This window comes from Drosophila biarmipes, chromosome 2R (genome assembly GCF_025231255.1).
Source record: "Drosophila biarmipes strain raj3 chromosome 2R, RU_DBia_V1.1, whole genome shotgun sequence".
Lineage (NCBI taxonomy): Eukaryota > Metazoa > Arthropoda > Insecta > Diptera > Drosophilidae > Drosophila > Drosophila biarmipes.
In genome coordinates, this window is record NC_066615.1 from 9,924,203 (window position 1) to 9,939,236 (window position 15,034).

The 15,034-nt window shown below is 47.7% G+C and overlaps 5 protein-coding genes across 5 annotated transcripts; 4 read left to right on the forward strand and 1 right to left on the reverse strand.

Annotated features, from left to right (window-relative positions):
* The first annotated feature begins 2 nt into the window (after positions 1 to 2).
* LOC108029955 (polyserase-2) lies at positions 3 to 2,636 on the forward strand. Its single transcript, XM_017102458.3, has 7 exons — positions 3 to 29; positions 580 to 882; positions 941 to 1,007; positions 1,066 to 1,793; positions 1,851 to 1,896; positions 1,951 to 2,090; positions 2,148 to 2,636. Exons 2-7 carry the CDS (start codon positions 672 to 674, stop codon positions 2,531 to 2,533), a joined length of 1,578 nt encoding a protein of 525 aa, XP_016957947.2. The 5' UTR covers positions 3 to 29; positions 580 to 671; the 3' UTR covers positions 2,534 to 2,636.
* Positions 2,637 to 3,044: 408 nt separating this feature from the next.
* On the forward strand, positions 3,045 to 6,753 carry LOC108030279 (importin-11). The gene is made up of 2 exons (XM_017103105.3): positions 3,045 to 5,270; positions 5,559 to 6,753. Exons 1-2 carry the CDS (start codon positions 3,153 to 3,155, stop codon positions 6,666 to 6,668), a joined length of 3,228 nt encoding a protein of 1,075 aa, XP_016958594.1. The 5' UTR covers positions 3,045 to 3,152; the 3' UTR covers positions 6,669 to 6,753.
* On the reverse strand, positions 6,707 to 8,866 carry LOC108030280 (protein Cep89 homolog). Its single transcript, XM_017103106.3, has 3 exons — positions 8,109 to 8,866; positions 7,542 to 8,048; positions 6,707 to 7,473 (listed from the first exon to the last, which is right to left on the reverse strand). Exons 1-3 carry the CDS (start codon positions 8,337 to 8,339, stop codon positions 6,769 to 6,771), a joined length of 1,443 nt encoding a protein of 480 aa, XP_016958595.1. The 5' UTR covers positions 8,340 to 8,866; the 3' UTR covers positions 6,707 to 6,768.
* Positions 8,867 to 9,079: 213 nt separating this feature from the next.
* LOC108030383 (transmembrane protease serine 9) lies at positions 9,080 to 12,605 on the forward strand. The gene is made up of 8 exons (XM_050887266.1): positions 9,080 to 9,308; positions 9,366 to 9,411; positions 10,432 to 10,610; positions 10,665 to 11,092; positions 11,413 to 11,650; positions 11,714 to 11,753; positions 11,804 to 11,979; positions 12,098 to 12,605. The coding sequence occupies exons 1-8, from the start codon at positions 9,095 to 9,097 to the stop codon at positions 12,493 to 12,495; spliced, it is 1,719 nt and encodes a 572-aa protein (XP_050743223.1). The 5' UTR covers positions 9,080 to 9,094; the 3' UTR covers positions 12,496 to 12,605.
* Positions 12,606 to 13,653: 1,048 nt separating this feature from the next.
* Positions 13,654 to 14,879, forward strand: LOC108030384 (coagulation factor X). The gene is made up of 4 exons (XM_017103257.3): positions 13,654 to 13,880; positions 13,980 to 14,025; positions 14,151 to 14,302; positions 14,360 to 14,879. The coding sequence occupies exons 1-4, from the start codon at positions 13,694 to 13,696 to the stop codon at positions 14,821 to 14,823; spliced, it is 849 nt and encodes a 282-aa protein (XP_016958746.1). The 5' UTR covers positions 13,654 to 13,693; the 3' UTR covers positions 14,824 to 14,879.
* The last annotated feature ends 155 nt before the right edge of the window (positions 14,880 to 15,034 follow it).

The following is a 15,034-nucleotide window of genomic DNA, read 5'->3' on the forward strand; positions in this document are numbered from 1 at the left end:
ATTCGAACCGATTCCATCGCAATTTGTATGTAAGTAAATTCCCAATTTATAAATAAATTAGAAAAAGCAGACATATGAAAATAATAAAATGCTAAATTTGCACTCGCAAATAAAGCTCTTATCTTATAATCATAATAATAATTTAAAATCAATAAAAAGATAAGACAGCATGCAATGTTGCTCATCAGTGTGGTTCGAATATCCACTTGTATAAAGATCTATAAAAACGTATCTGCTTGCTCTTTGCCGCAACATGTACAGTGTACAGTGTGTCGACCGTTGATCTAGGATAAAAACTCTTGTCCAAGCTCCAACTTTTAATTACTAAAAAAAAAATGTAAAGAAAAAATGGGCTAGCTATAAGTTATGGCTTTTTATTTTCTACCTATCGTTATTAATCAGCAAATGAAAATGTAAATGCTTCAGACCGGAAAGTCTTCAACATTTTGCTCTGGTTTGAATCGCTTATCTTTTGGACCCACGCTAAAAAGCTTATAACACGTAGCTTAGAGTTCAATAACAAAATTCCCGCTTGCTTATCGAGGGCTTTAAACTTAATCCGCAAATTTCTTTTCCCAGAAAAATTAAATGCCTTAAGGTCACTCCCATAGCGACATTTCATAAAAGGAACAACCACTGATAAGGCTCTGCACTGTCTCAGTGCGCTGAGGATGACGACGGCAGCAGCTTGTTATATTTTATTCGGTTTGCTGCTGATCCAACATGGATCGACTTGGCTGCTGGACGAGGACTGCGGGGTTGCGGTCAGTTATGCCTCCAGAGTGATGTACGGAGTTCCTGCTGAGCTCCTGGACAACCCCTGGATGGCCGTGCTCAGAACGCCGACCGAATTCATCTGTGGAGGCACGCTTATAAACAGTCGTTGGTATTCGACACAACTTCGGCTCGGACATATGACTCATTGTTGAATCTTTTCAAGAATTCGTCTTGACGGCTGCGCACTGCCTTTGCCAAAATGCAGATTGCACTGCAAAACGCGATAAACTGTGAGCTTTGGTTGCCTTTCTAAGTGATTCGGAGATAAAACACTTCGTTTTTTAACAGCACTGTTAGTTTGGGAGTTTACAATCGCTCGGCAGAGAAGGAACCCATGCATGACCATGAAGACTTTGATGTTGTGGCCACTCACCTGCACGAGGGTTTCGATAAGCCCGCCCTCCTGAACGACATAGCCCTGCTCAAGCTCCACAAACGAGTGGTCTACAAGGCCCACATTCGACCGATGTGCATTGAATTGGATTCGCGGTCGAAACCGACATCGGACGCCATTAAAGAGTTCACGATAGTCGGCTGGGGAAGAACGGAAACAGGACATTTAAGTGATGTACTTCGGACGGCTAGGGTCAGCAGAAAAGTCGCAGACCATTGTACAGCTCTACTTTGGTCCAACTGGACAGACTCGATGATTTGTGCGGGATCATCCAACTCTGTCGACACCTGCAACGGAGACTCCGGAGGTCCCTTGTACGCGAAAGTGTTAGACGGGGGCCCTGGTCGCCAAACTCAGTTCGGAATCGTCAGTACCGGGACCTACGAATGCAGCGGAAAGGGTGTCTACACCGATGTTATGAGCCACGTCGACTTTATACAGCGAATAGCCCTGGAATCCGACATTAGCGTCATACTGCCAAAGATACACCTGCTGGACGAGGGCTGTTTGGATGACCCAAAATCAGGAAGGAGAGCAGAGACTCCTCCGGACACCTACTCCTGGCTAGCCCAGGTTTACATGGACGCTTTTGTGGTGTCCTACGGCGCTCTTATATCCCAGAGTTTGTATTCGAAACTGCGATGGTTTTAAAAACGACTTGAGCCCTGTTCTCTTCTAGGATTTGTGCTGACAACAGCCCAGCTAGTTCCTGAGGATTTTCCATTGTAAGTGCTGTGACTCTCCAGTGATGCACTATACCATTTCAATTATCTACGCAGAAAGGTACTTTTTGGGGAGACCAGTGAAAGTCTCACGGATGCCTATGAAGTCAGCTCTGTGCACAGGCACCCAGAGTTCGCGAGCCTGGCTGGGAACGACATCGCCCTGCTGAAATTGGAGAGAAGTGTGGACTACAGTGGTAAGTGAGGTGCTCCAAAATGCATTTCAATTGAAAAATTATAGAATTTTTGTGTAGATTCGATGAGACCGATCTGCCTGCCCTCGCCAACTAACAGGCTGGAACAGGAGAAGTTTCAGAAGAAGGCTAATCTCTCGCAGGAACTCACTGCCGTCGGCTGGGGCATTCGGAGCTCCACGATCGTTCGTCGGGCTAAAGCTGCCGAATGCTACCAGGGGGACTACCAGGCGATAGGAGACAAGCAGATTTGCATGGAGCATCCCAACTCCCTCAAATCGAACGTGGGCAGTGGCAGTCCCTTGGTGAAGCGTCTTGCTTATGGAAATAGCAGGGCTTACACTCTCGTCGGATTGGCAAGCTTCGGAAGGAATGAGGGCCACTCCAGAGATGTCTATACCAATGTTTTGAGCTACATGGACTGGATCGGAACTATAATAGAATAGGTCTTCTGATTGTGGTTCTCCCGAACCGATACAATAAGCACCAAAGTACTCCGGTCTGTTAATATAAAATGAATAAAAATTTATAGCTATATAAAAACCTAAATTGCAGGATATAGTGGGGCTTTCCCAAATATAAAATACCGAAATATTATAATATACCCGGGGGTCCCACAGAAATGGTTTACAGCTGAATTTGATTACAATTTACCTTGATGAAGGTTTAAATGCTCCATTTTCAAATGTGTTTTTAAATATCCCCCTACGACCTTATGGTCGTTTTTGAACCGCAGGAGCCATTCTAAAATTAAAAAATGAGGTTTAAATTACATCAGGAAGTAGATATAATTTTAAAACTATAATGTAAGTTTGTTACGAAATAACTATTACAATACTTCGTAGTAATATTTTTAAAAGCTAAAATTAAAAAAAAGTGGAAATGCCCATTACTTCCGGATGGTATTTTCTGCCGTCACGGACGGTCACTCTATCGATAGACTCGCCTCCCGATATCGAGAACGATAGGCGCGATAGGTTCGATAGCAGCACGCGCCGCAGAAATTTGCCAATAATTTTCGCACCGCACCTTCCTCGCAAGCGTCGCAAGAGGAGGCGTCGTGAGATGGCAATGGCAACGGGAGCAGGATCTGGAGCAGGCGCTTCGGTGGAGCAGCTGGTGGCCCAGACACTGCAGGCGGCCACGAATCCGAGCCACGAGATCGTCCAGAAGGCGGAGGCACAGCTGCGCGAGTGGGAGCAGCAGCCGGGCTTCTTTCCCACGATTGCCCGACTGAGTATGCGGCGGAGTGGCGGATGCGGCGACGCCCAGCACGGCGGAACCTCCAGCACGGAGGACTCTGAGGTGAAGGTGCGTTGGATGGCGGCCGTCTACCTGAAGAACGGTGTGGAGCGCTACTGGCGGCCCAACTCGCGCCAGGAGCTGCCCGCCGAGCAAAAGCAGCAGATCCGGGAGGTTCTGCTGCGCCACTACGACGCGGAGGAGGTGCCCCAGGTGGCCCTGCAGATAGCCGTGCTGCTGGGCCGTTTGGCACGAACGGATTACCCCCGGTTTTGGCCGGAACTGCTGCCCACGCTGATGAAGCAACTGCAGGCCTGCGGCACAGACGGCGAATCGGCCCTGCAGCAGCGAATTCTCATCGTCCTGCACTATGTCCTGAAGGCCCTCGCCTCCCGGCGGCTTATGGCCGAGCAGCGGGCCTTTGAGGAGCTGGGCTCTCAGATCTTTGGCTACCTGGCGTGGGACATATGGGCCCCGCTCACCGCCCGGTTTCTGCAGCTTGTCCGCAAGGAGGAGGCCCTGGCCCTCAATGCCCTGCAACGGGCATACGTGGTGATGAGATCCCTTCGCAAGCTGGTGGTCTACGGCTGCGCCAAGCCGTACAAGTCCACGGACCATATGAACTTTGTCGAGCAGCTCTTCCAGCGGCTGCGACAGTGTCTGGAGCTACGCTACGAACTGAGGATGGGATCGGGTACGCCCGGAACTGCCACGATTCTCACCGAACTGGAGCGTTTTGTGATCAAGATGATGAAGACCCTCAACGAACTGATGGAACGGCATTCGGTCTCCTTTGCGAGGTTCGTTCCGGTGGCCCTGGAGTTCAGCTTCCACTATGTGTTCCACGAGGGCACCGCCCTCATCTTCGATGCCGGCGACCGGATCAACTTTAGCAACTTTGCCATCCAGGCCTTGAACATGCTGAAGGGTATCATGCTGAGCGGCAACGACAGCATCAGTGCTCCGCCCGAGGGAGGAGCTTCTATAGAGGACGAGCTGTTGGCCAGTGCTGCCCAGAGCCATGCCAAGTTCTTCACGGCGGAGAGAGTGACCTACATCTGCGAGAAGATCGTGACGCACTACTTTCTGCTCACGCAGCAGGAGCTGGAGGAGTGGCAGCGGGATCCCGAGGGCTACGATCAGGACGACGGCGGTGGCGATGCATGGAAGTATTCCTTAAGGCCCAGTGTGGAGACCCTCTATTTCACCTGCTTTACGCAACACTCGCAAGTGATGATCCAGGAGGTTCTCCGCTTCGTGAGACGCGCCCAGCAGCTGCAGCTCACCCCGGAATCTGATCTGAAGGCCATCCTACTGAAAGATGCCATCTACAACGCTGTGGGCCAAGCAGCCTTCCACTTCTTCAATAAGCTAGACTTCGGGGCCTGGCTTACATCTCAGCTGCTTGCGGAGCTACGAGTGGAGGCCCCAAACTTCCGCATCCTGCGGCGTCGTATTATCTGGCTGGTGGGCCACTGGGTGGGCGTGCAATTGCCCAGAGAGCTGCGTCCCCTGGCTTACGAAGCCTGCCTGCATCTCCTACGGCCGCAGGAGGACATGCCCACGAGACTGGCCGCCGCTAGGACCTTGAATCTATTGATCGACGACTTTGAGTTCATGCCGGAAGCCTTTCACCCCTATTTCCCATCGCTCTTCGAGGCACTTTTCCTGCTGCTCCATGAGGCCGCCGAATGTGACACCAAGATCGTGGTACTGGGAACGATGACGCTGCTTGTGGAGAAGATGAGCGAGTACATCGAGCCGCAGGCGCTACAGTTCATCGCTTATCTGCCGCTTCTGTGGCGCGAGAGCGAGGAGTATGACCTCCTGCGCTGCGCCATCATCGGAACCCTCGAACAGCTGGTCAGAACGATCCGAGATGTCCCAGAGCCAATGAAGCCCTTCCTCTACAGCGTGATTGAGTTGAGCACAGATCTTCAGGTGAGCGGAAAAAACTTTCTAAGTCGAAACTATATGTGCATATGCAATTAAGTATGTAATTTATTTGCTGACCAAATTATGGTTTTTGACCAGTTTACATCATAGCTTTTATATGAGGCATGCAGGACATAAATATAATCCTTTTTTCAAGTTCACACTAAATAATTACTGATTTTGATACCTAGATCAAACCTCTGGAATGGTCCATCTTCTACTGAATTTTACCTTAAAAATACTCTTATAAAAAAGGAGTTTTAATAAACTGAAAAATCCCATTTCTCTCCACAGCAACCTTCACACGTCTACCTCATCGAGGACGGTATTATGCTCTGGCTGGCGGTGATTGGGAATTCGACTGCACTGACGCCCGAACTACTTGCACTGTGCGACCACCTGCTCCCCATAATCGAGATGTCGTCAGAAAACCTACGCACCGTGCTGCAGCTGATCCACGCCTATATCCTGCTGGACGCTCAGGCCTATCTAAGTCGCTACGGCGAGGGATTCGTGGCGTACTGCGTGCGCTCGTTTGAGGACATTCGCGTGGAGGGCATCATCGCCATGCTGCGCATCTTCGAGACATGCCTGAAGACGGACGCGGCGATGGGACTGCGGCTGGTGCGCCCAGCACTGCCCTTCGTCTTCCAGCAGGTGTGCCTTAAGCAGGAGTATCCTATGACCATGGGATGGTATCTCACTATCGTGGCCCGCACGCTGCTCATCGACCAGGCTGTATTCACGTCGGTGGTGCAGCAGTTGCCGCAATCTGACGCCTTGGCCCGCATCCTGGACGTGTGGATCGAGATGTTCCCGATGGTCCCAGACACGCACGCTGAGAAGCGGAAGCTCTTCTGCTTGGCCTTCGCTTCGATCTTTGGCAGCAATGAGCTGCTGTTGGCACGACTACCCCATATTCTGCAGCTCGTGGACGAGACACTGGGCGAGGTGATGGACAAGCAGTACGCCGCCGCTGAGGAGGGAGCGTCAAAGACCACGCCCCGCTTTTACGACTCGTTGGTCATCCATGATGAGCACGAGCTCGACGAACTTCAGCAGACGCTTGGCAGTGGCGGTGGCGTCATTGAGGACTTTCACGCCAAAGGCTATCCTGCCAAGACCTATCACGACGACCGACACCGGCAGCTGGTGCTCAAAGACCCCGTCTACAAGATCCCCCTCACCGAGTATCTCAAGTGGCATCTGCAGTCGCTGCAAGCACAGCTCGGATCCCAGCGATACGAGCAGCTAATGCGGTCGGTGGTCCCGGAGGTGCTGGAGAGGATAACGATGTACATAGAGCAGACTGTGCCCAAGGCCTGCGTGGTGTGCGCGGGCTCGGGATCCGGATCGGGGGCGCCTGCGGACGAGACGCTCTCCGAACAGGTCGAGTCCGGCTGATCCCGGACTGCTGTGCTTCAAAAGCTTTCTACGCTAAGTTATTAATGTATTTTGTATTGAAATTATATATTTTTAATTGTTAAAAGCTATATTTTAGTCGCTAATCCACCGCTGGCCTCCGCTCCATTTTGCCTCTGAGCAGTGCACGGATCGTTTCGTCCTTTTGCTGCAGCTTATGGCGCATCTTATCCAGTTCCTCGGCGTTTCGGGAGTGCAATCCGCGCAGTTGTGACTCCTTGTGCTGGACAAGCACCTCCAGGCGGCGCACCGACTCGTAGGTGTCGCGCACCTCCGCCTGTCCTGCCTCCAGCTTTTGCGCCCACTGAAGGGCCATCCTGAGGCGAGCCTTCAGTCGATCCCTGCTGTGTTTCGCCTTCTCCGTGCTGCGGACCAGTGAAGCTGCCCGAGCGGTTGTGGCCTGCAGCTGCTCCTGAAGGGAGGATCGCTCCCTCGCGTGCTCCTGCCTCAACTGCTCGAGCAAGACTTTGCATTGATGCACAGCATCCGATTCGGCGGGAACAGGAGGTGCCACTGGTGCAGGAACAGCAGATGTTGCACTTTTAAGGGCGGCTAACTCCGACTTGGTCCGCGCATAGGCCGCCTGCAGGTGGTCCATGTCCAGGAGCAGCGTCTGCGTGCGCTGTTCGTAGCAGTGCATCACCTCCACCAGCTTCTCCTTGGCCAAGTCCGTCTTGCGTGTCTGGGCCTCCGCCTTGGACCGACATACGCCCAATTGGGCCATCAGGCATACGCGCTCCTCACGCCAGCCGCCGAGATCGCGTCGCAGTTGCTCCTGGGACTGCAGCTGGAGTGGATAAAGCCAGATTACTTTCCATCACTTCAAGATCTCTATTTTCTGTACCGCCCACTCACCAACTTCGTGTTCTCCTCCAGAGCTCGCTTCAGTTCCCCGGTGAAGTGCTCGAACTCTGTGTTGAATTGGGCCAACAGAGCATCTTTGTCCCTCAGCGATTCGTCGTAGGCCTGCAGCAGGGGACCAAGCGTGTGGGTGGGTAATGGTGGACAGGATGCAGGTGACGAATTCGCTTTGGCAGATCCACTCGAAGGAGCCTCCTCACCGTGGCGCCTCTGATCCTGGTAGCTCTCGATCTGCACGTTCAGCCTGAAGACGAGCGTCTTCAACATGTCCACGTCGCCGGCCAGAGTTCGATTCTGTCCGAGAACGCTGTCCAGACGCTGGCCAAGCTGCTGGCAGCGGGCACAACTGGCCACCTTCTGTTCCGCCTCCGCCAAGCGTCGCTCCAGCTGACCACTGTCCTGACGCAGTTGGTCATTCTCCTTGGCGAACTGGTCGTTGTACCGATGCAGGGTGGCTAGTCGCTGAACCAGTTGCTCCAACTGCTGCTCCTTGGCCTGCAGCTGGGTTACATTTGGCAGCTAGATATCAGAGGATCGATTGGGTTGTCTTTAAGACCTTACCAGCGTGTTGAACGAGCGGTCCTTCCTGCGGTCCTTGTGGCCAGTGCCCAAGTTGTCAGGTCGCTGCTTCACTTCCACCTCCACGCTACGTGAGCGACGGCTGAAGTTGCCCGACAGCGTCTGCAGGACCTTCCGGTTCCTCTTCGGTTGTTGCAGTTGCTGCGGCTGCGGCTGCTGCTGCTCCGGATCTGGCTGATCCAAGTCTGTGATCATCACATTTCGCGTGCTCATTCTGCCAGATTTGTTCACTCGAATCCTGACACTTTGGGCCTGGGCTGCTTGTAAACAAAGCCTGAACCACACCCGCCCCAAGTCCCGTGTCCTGGCCACGTTGCCATGGCTTCCGGTCGGGTGTTTGACCCTGTTTTTCGGCCAGCCTGTCAGCCACCCTCTTCCGGAGTGGGAAACCGCCCCCTTGAAATACCTGTATCGATACCTGTTTTGGAAAGGAGTTCTCACCTCACTATGCTAAAAATCTCGTATTACATATGTAAATGCAGAAGGGCTTATTTATTTTAAATTGATTTACTAAAAATAATTCTTCTTCTACTCTTTCTTTTTAGTTTTTAGAGGTAATTATATTAAACATAGTACTACATTGTTGTATGGGCTGGGTTTGTCTATTTATGAGAGAACTATGATTTTGCTTCTTGACAGCTTTTTTCTAAGAAGCTTCTCTTCTTAATGCCTTTCCAAAGATCCATGGCAAAATTCAGCAATCAGAGAATTCCATCTTGCCTCGACTTGATAACCTTTCATAATAATGTTAGGAAGTTGATAGGTAGATTTTTAAAGTACTCAAAATTGTGAAATACTATTAACGTACTATTTGATTTAACGATTGAACTTCAAGAGTATTCAGTCGTTGGGTTTTTCTACAAATATTAATTATTAATAAATGAGAGATAAGCTTTCTGAGAGGGGGAGTAGTATATAATATTAAAGATTGAGGGGCAGCTCCGACAGTTGACTAACAAACCAGACAGATGTGGGGTGTTATAGCGATCGCAGCTCTCGCTCTTGGGATCGCCTGTCCAATAGCCTCTGGTGAATATTTGGAGCCAAGCTGCGGAGTTGCCGACACGCCGATCAGCTATAGAATAATTGGTGGCAAGGATGCGTTTATAAACTCGAATCCGTGGATGGCTTTTATCCACTCCTCCACTAAACTAATTTGTGGAGGCACCCTCATCACCAGTCGTGGGTATTGCGGGCTGGAGGTCTACTTAAGTTGATAACAACATATTTCCCGGGCAGGTTTTGTCCTCACAGCAGCGCACTGTGTTTTTAAAGGAATGGCCGTGTAAGTAAAGACAATAAATTTGCAACTGATAATCAGAAAAGTCTACACAAAGAGAAAAATGCACCAAGATGCCCCTATTTAGGTGTTAAAGGGATTATATTGCGTGTCATTTGAGCTGATACGAAGGATATATAGGATATAATGGGGCCATTTTAACCTTCACCCATGGACCTACACTGTAGGCACTTCCCATAATTATGATTATCAATTTTTATACCCTTGCAGAGTGTATAATGATTTCAGTCAGAAGTTTGCAACACAGTGAAGGAGACGTTTCCGACCCCATAAAGTATATATATCTTAATCAGCGTCACACGACGAGTCGATATATCCATGTCCGTCTGTCCGTCCGTCTGTCCGTCCGTCCGTCTGTCCGCCCGTTTCTACGCAAGCTAGAGTCTCAGTTTTAAAGCTATAGGGCTGAAACTCTTACAAAAGTCTTCTTTCTATTGCAGGTAGTATTTAAGTCGGAACCAGCAGGATCGGTTTTATCTATATCTAATAGCTTCCATAGGAACTATCGGGGAAAAAATTAAAAAAAAATTATTTCAAATTAATTTTTCAATATCGGACGACTATATCATATAGCTCCCATAGGAACAATCGGAAAATTAGTTGGAAAACATAAAAAATAAAAATTATATATCTTATATGTTTTTTACAATATAACCTCATAAGCTTGAAAATAACATTTTTCAATTAGTTCTGAATTTCGAATTAAATTTTATTGAAATCGGACGACTATATCATACAGCTGTCATATGAACAATCGGGTAATTGGTGGAAAATAATATGAAACAAATTATAGCTTTGGGGCTTTTTGACATATTATCCTTTAATATTGGGAATATAAATTTTTATATTTTTAAGAATTTCGAATTCAATTTAATAAAATTATTGATTATTTTTTACAACTGCAAGGGTATATAAACTTCGGCTTGCCGAAGTGAACTTCCATTCTTGTTTGGTAATAACTTTATGTATCATTTAAATAATAAATTCCAAAATAAAATTGCTCAGAAAGGTGCGCCTGGGAGAGTACGATGAGACCTCCACAGAGGACTGCGTCGGGAACTTCTGCCTCCCGAAAGCAGAGGAATACAATGTGGACATGGGAATCCGACATGGAAAATATTCCATGGGAGGAAACACGAACGACATCGCGCTTCTGCGCTTGGATCGTTTTGTCATATTCAAAGGTGGGATCAGAACCAACTCTGCCAGTCAAAAGTACCCAGAGCCTTGCTTTCCAGAACACATCAGACCCATCTGCATAATCCTGGACACCCCGAAAAGGCACGTGGTGCAGAATCTTCAGTGGTTCATGGCCGCCGGATGGGGCGAGACCAAAACGAACAGGACCCGCGGTGCTCTCCAGACCGTGAAGCTCTATCGTTTTGATCCCAGCCGCTGCCGGGCGCTCCTCGGCAGGATGGTGCAGAGCAATCAGTTCTGCGCCGGAAGCAGCGAGGGCGACACTTGCAGCGGTGACTCCGGCGGGCCGCTCATCCGGAAGGTGCGTCACATGCAAAAGGTGCGAGATGTGCAGTTCGCAGTGGTCAGCTACGGCAGTATGGACTGCTCCGGCATCGGGGTGTACACGGATGTGTATAGCTACGCCAATTGGATCGCAGCCGTAGTGCGGGACTACACCTATGCGCAGGCACCCCGAAGGCCGAGTCATTGATGTGTCATAATTATTAAAAAAGCCAAAGTAGTTTTACAAAACGTTTTAGGAGGATATTTTCTTTTGTGTGATCTAAATCCTTTTGATTTAAGTGAAAGGTAAATATGAAAAGGTAAATATTATCGATAGATATAAAGCATCAGATAGATCAGATCTCTTTGGATCAATGTATAAATGATTATATGAATCAGAAAAAGTCGAACAAATTTATTGCGGTGCACTGCATTCACTTCCATTGAATCGCATTCCCGATAAGCTCAGCTCGAAGCTCATTTAACGTGAAACGCCAAGTGCAAAGAGTTCAGTAACCACGAATTCCGTCTCGCGAAATGAGGTCTTCCTCGGCTTGGACTTTCATTGTCGCTGCCCAGATTCTTCAGCAGCAGGTGCTGGCCTACTACTTCCTGAATCCGACCTGTGGGATTTCCTATGAGTCCAATGTGTCTGTTAGAATAGTGCGCGGCAAAGAGGCCGTAATAAAATCGGCTCCGTTTATGGCCTACTTGTACTACAACTCAGAACTGTATTGCGGCGGAACGATCATCACCCAAAGTACGATTCTCGAAAGTCCTTAAGTGATTACTCTGTGTGCTGAAAGTGGTTATATATTTTCAGGATATGTCCTAACGGCGGCTCACTGCATGAGGTCCTATCTGTGAGTACTGTAAACCCTGGCTTTACTAGCTTTTATATTTCTGATATTAGAAAGGTGCGACTGGGGGAACATGACGTTACAAGGGATCCCGACTGTCAGGGGACTAATTGTGCTCCGCCTGTAGAGGAGTTTGACATTTTGACGGCCACAAAGCACAGGTCTTTCAGTCGAAGCCTAGCCAACGACATTGCTCTGCTCAAGCTGAATAGAAACATCATTTTCAATGGTGAGTAGAGTTGTCATTAGAAGATAGATAAGATTAGATATCTTGAAGATGCTTTTAACAGATGTGGCATGATGGCTCCAATAAGGATATACCTATTATTAAATGTCTTCCTCCACAGTCCACATCCAGCCGATCTGCCTGCTCCTTAATCCGGCGGCCACGCCCCATGTGACTGAGTACCAGGCCTTCGGGTGGGGCGAAACCGCCACCAATCGTTCCTCCAATGTGCTCCAGACTACCAAACTGTCCCGCTACGACAACAACTACTGCCGCATGGTGCTCCCCATGCCAATCACCCACAACCAGATTTGTGTCGGCTTCCAGGGCTCGGACACCTGCTCCGGCGACTCCGGCGGGCCTCTGGTGGTCAACGTGAACTACGACGGAGTTGTCCGTCACCTGCAGCTGGGCATCGTGAGCTTTGGCGAAGACAAGTGCAGAAGTCCGGGCGTCTATACTTTTGTGCCGAATTACATTGAATGGATCCGCCAGGTTATTCAGAGATATGGTTATTAATCAGTAGTTATTATCATTGATTATGGCAGCACTCGTAAAAGGTCCTTTTACAACTTTATTTATTATTCTTTAAGCAAATAAACCTTTTTTTAAGTTTCGAAAGCGAGAAATACTTACGTTTCCTGGAATTGTGGCGGGGATATACATTTCTGTTGTGATAAGATCGGCTCCTTTTATGGCCTATTTTTTAACAGCTTTAAAGTACATTGAAGCGGATCGGTTAACAACTCAAGTCAGTAATTTAATAAAAACTTAGGTATACTATTTAATATTATCGTTCTTTTATTCCAGGATACATATGAACTGCTGAGCACTGCATCGAGCCCTATCTGTAGGGCTTCTTATGTTAAGTTAAACTCAGAAAGGTGCGACATAGGTCAGGTAAAACTGCACCGAACCATCAATTTTAATAGACTTGGTATTATTCAAATGTGTGAAATGTGGGGTTTTGCAGACATGTTATAGATATCTTTGAGATATTTTAAACGGGTAATCCTTAGGGGGGTTGCTATATAATAACACTTACTTTTTTATTCCCCAGATCACAACCAGCCAATTTGCCCGGTGCTTAATCCGTCGAGTGTGCCACATGTGGATGAATATCAAGCTTTCGGCTGGGGAAAAACTGCGATGCTACATGTATTCCAGATTGCTCCAGATTACTGTTGTAAAAACCTTGGAGTGGCAATCACCCAGAACCAGGTTTAAGCTGGTTACTACGAACAGGACACTTGCTCCGTCTACTTCGGCGGACCTTTCGTGACCAAGGTGTATTTCGATGGAATCCATCGCTTCCTGCAGCTGGGAGTACAGGAGTTTATACTTCTGTGGCCAAATAGGCAATGCGGTGCCTTTGAAATTAGTTAAATTAAATTCGCTTTGATTCTTGTCATCTGCTCTAAAGATTTTAACGTTGATGAAATCATTTTAATTTTGAATCAGTATAAATTCCAGCGTTGTTATTGGTAATCAAGTAAGCTCAGATCTCGAGGAAGTCTGTGCATTGCTTTAAGTACTTTGTTTTTGATAGCCATCTTTCCTGGAACGATTCTTTTTGTTTTTAAGCTGAATCACAAGCCTGACCCTTAATACCAGCTGTTTGTTGATAAGGTCTGAGGAGAAACTGAGAGAATTTTTGCACTCATTCAACGCCGAAAGAATTTCAGTATTTCAGTATGTGGGCGTTGTCCAGATCGCAATGTTCAGCTTATTAACGCCTATCGCAGTGCTCGCCAGCCTGCTTGTTATCTGCTCCAACTCCGCATCCGCGAGGTTGCTAAACAACGACTGCGGAGCCAGTTACCAGCAATCATTGGTGGGTCCCTGGACAGCCTTGTTGCACGAAAACGGGAAAATTTTTTGTGCCGGAACCCTGATCACTAAATGTAAGTGTGCGACGGGAATTTTACTGAATGATTAGAGAAAGTCCAGCTAAGGCATAATAAAAATAATTTAATGCATATTTTTAAACTGCATTTTTTCAGCCTTTATACTGACTGCTGCGAACTGCATTAAAAGTGACACCATCGTGTAAGTATTGAGAAAAGTGTCTTTAAACAAATTTTTTTTTTGAAAATTCGCCGATTTTCTTACGATAACTACGAATTTAGAAGTGAATTTAAAAATGAAATATTTTGAAATTCTGTTCCTTGCAGAAAGGTTCGCTTGGGGGAGTACGGTAGGAACCAGATTGAGTTGGCGGAAGATCATTTGGTGGACTTTTCTCTCAGGTATCGATACTATAGCAACGACTCGCATGGCAATGACATCGGCCTGCTGAAACTGACCAAGGAAGTGCAGTTTAAAAGTAAGTGGCAAATATTTGATTTCCAGGCTGTCCACTGACCGGTAATTTTACAAACAGCATACTTAAGGCCGATCTGCATTATCCTGGACTCAAGTAATAAGCCGAAAGTGAATCAATTCATTGGCACCGCCTGGCGGCAAATAAATGATAATAATATGTACGGAACCAGGGAGCTTGGGCTCATACGCATAGAACGTAAGCCCCAGGACTGCGAGGAGATAGATTTGTACACCCAGTTCTGTGCTGGAAGCTCTGGGAATTCACAATCCTGCGACGGACTCTCTGGCTCGCCACTGATCCAAAACCATATTTATGAAAATCAAAATAGGTTTGTCCAGCTCGGCATCTCGACTTTGAGCGATATGGACTGTCGGGGGGCACAGGGTTATACCGAAGTGATGCATTTTTACTGGTGGATTGAGGATGTGGTGGCCCTGTTCGAAGGTGCTGAAGCTTATAGGCCAAGGAAAAGCTTTAGTGCAAGTGCCACAAGTACAAGGATTTATCCGAAGTCCATATAACAATCTGGACCATTAAATTAAGTTATTACTTAATAAAAAGCTCTGCAAGAACACTACTTTATGGTTTTCTACTAACAATATAAGGAAAACATTAGAGTTGAACTTATTCAGAATTAATGTACAGAATACAATATTTGATATGGCAATAGTAATAAACAAATACTTGCTTATTTTATAAACAGTAATCGTACTTAAATACATTATTATACAT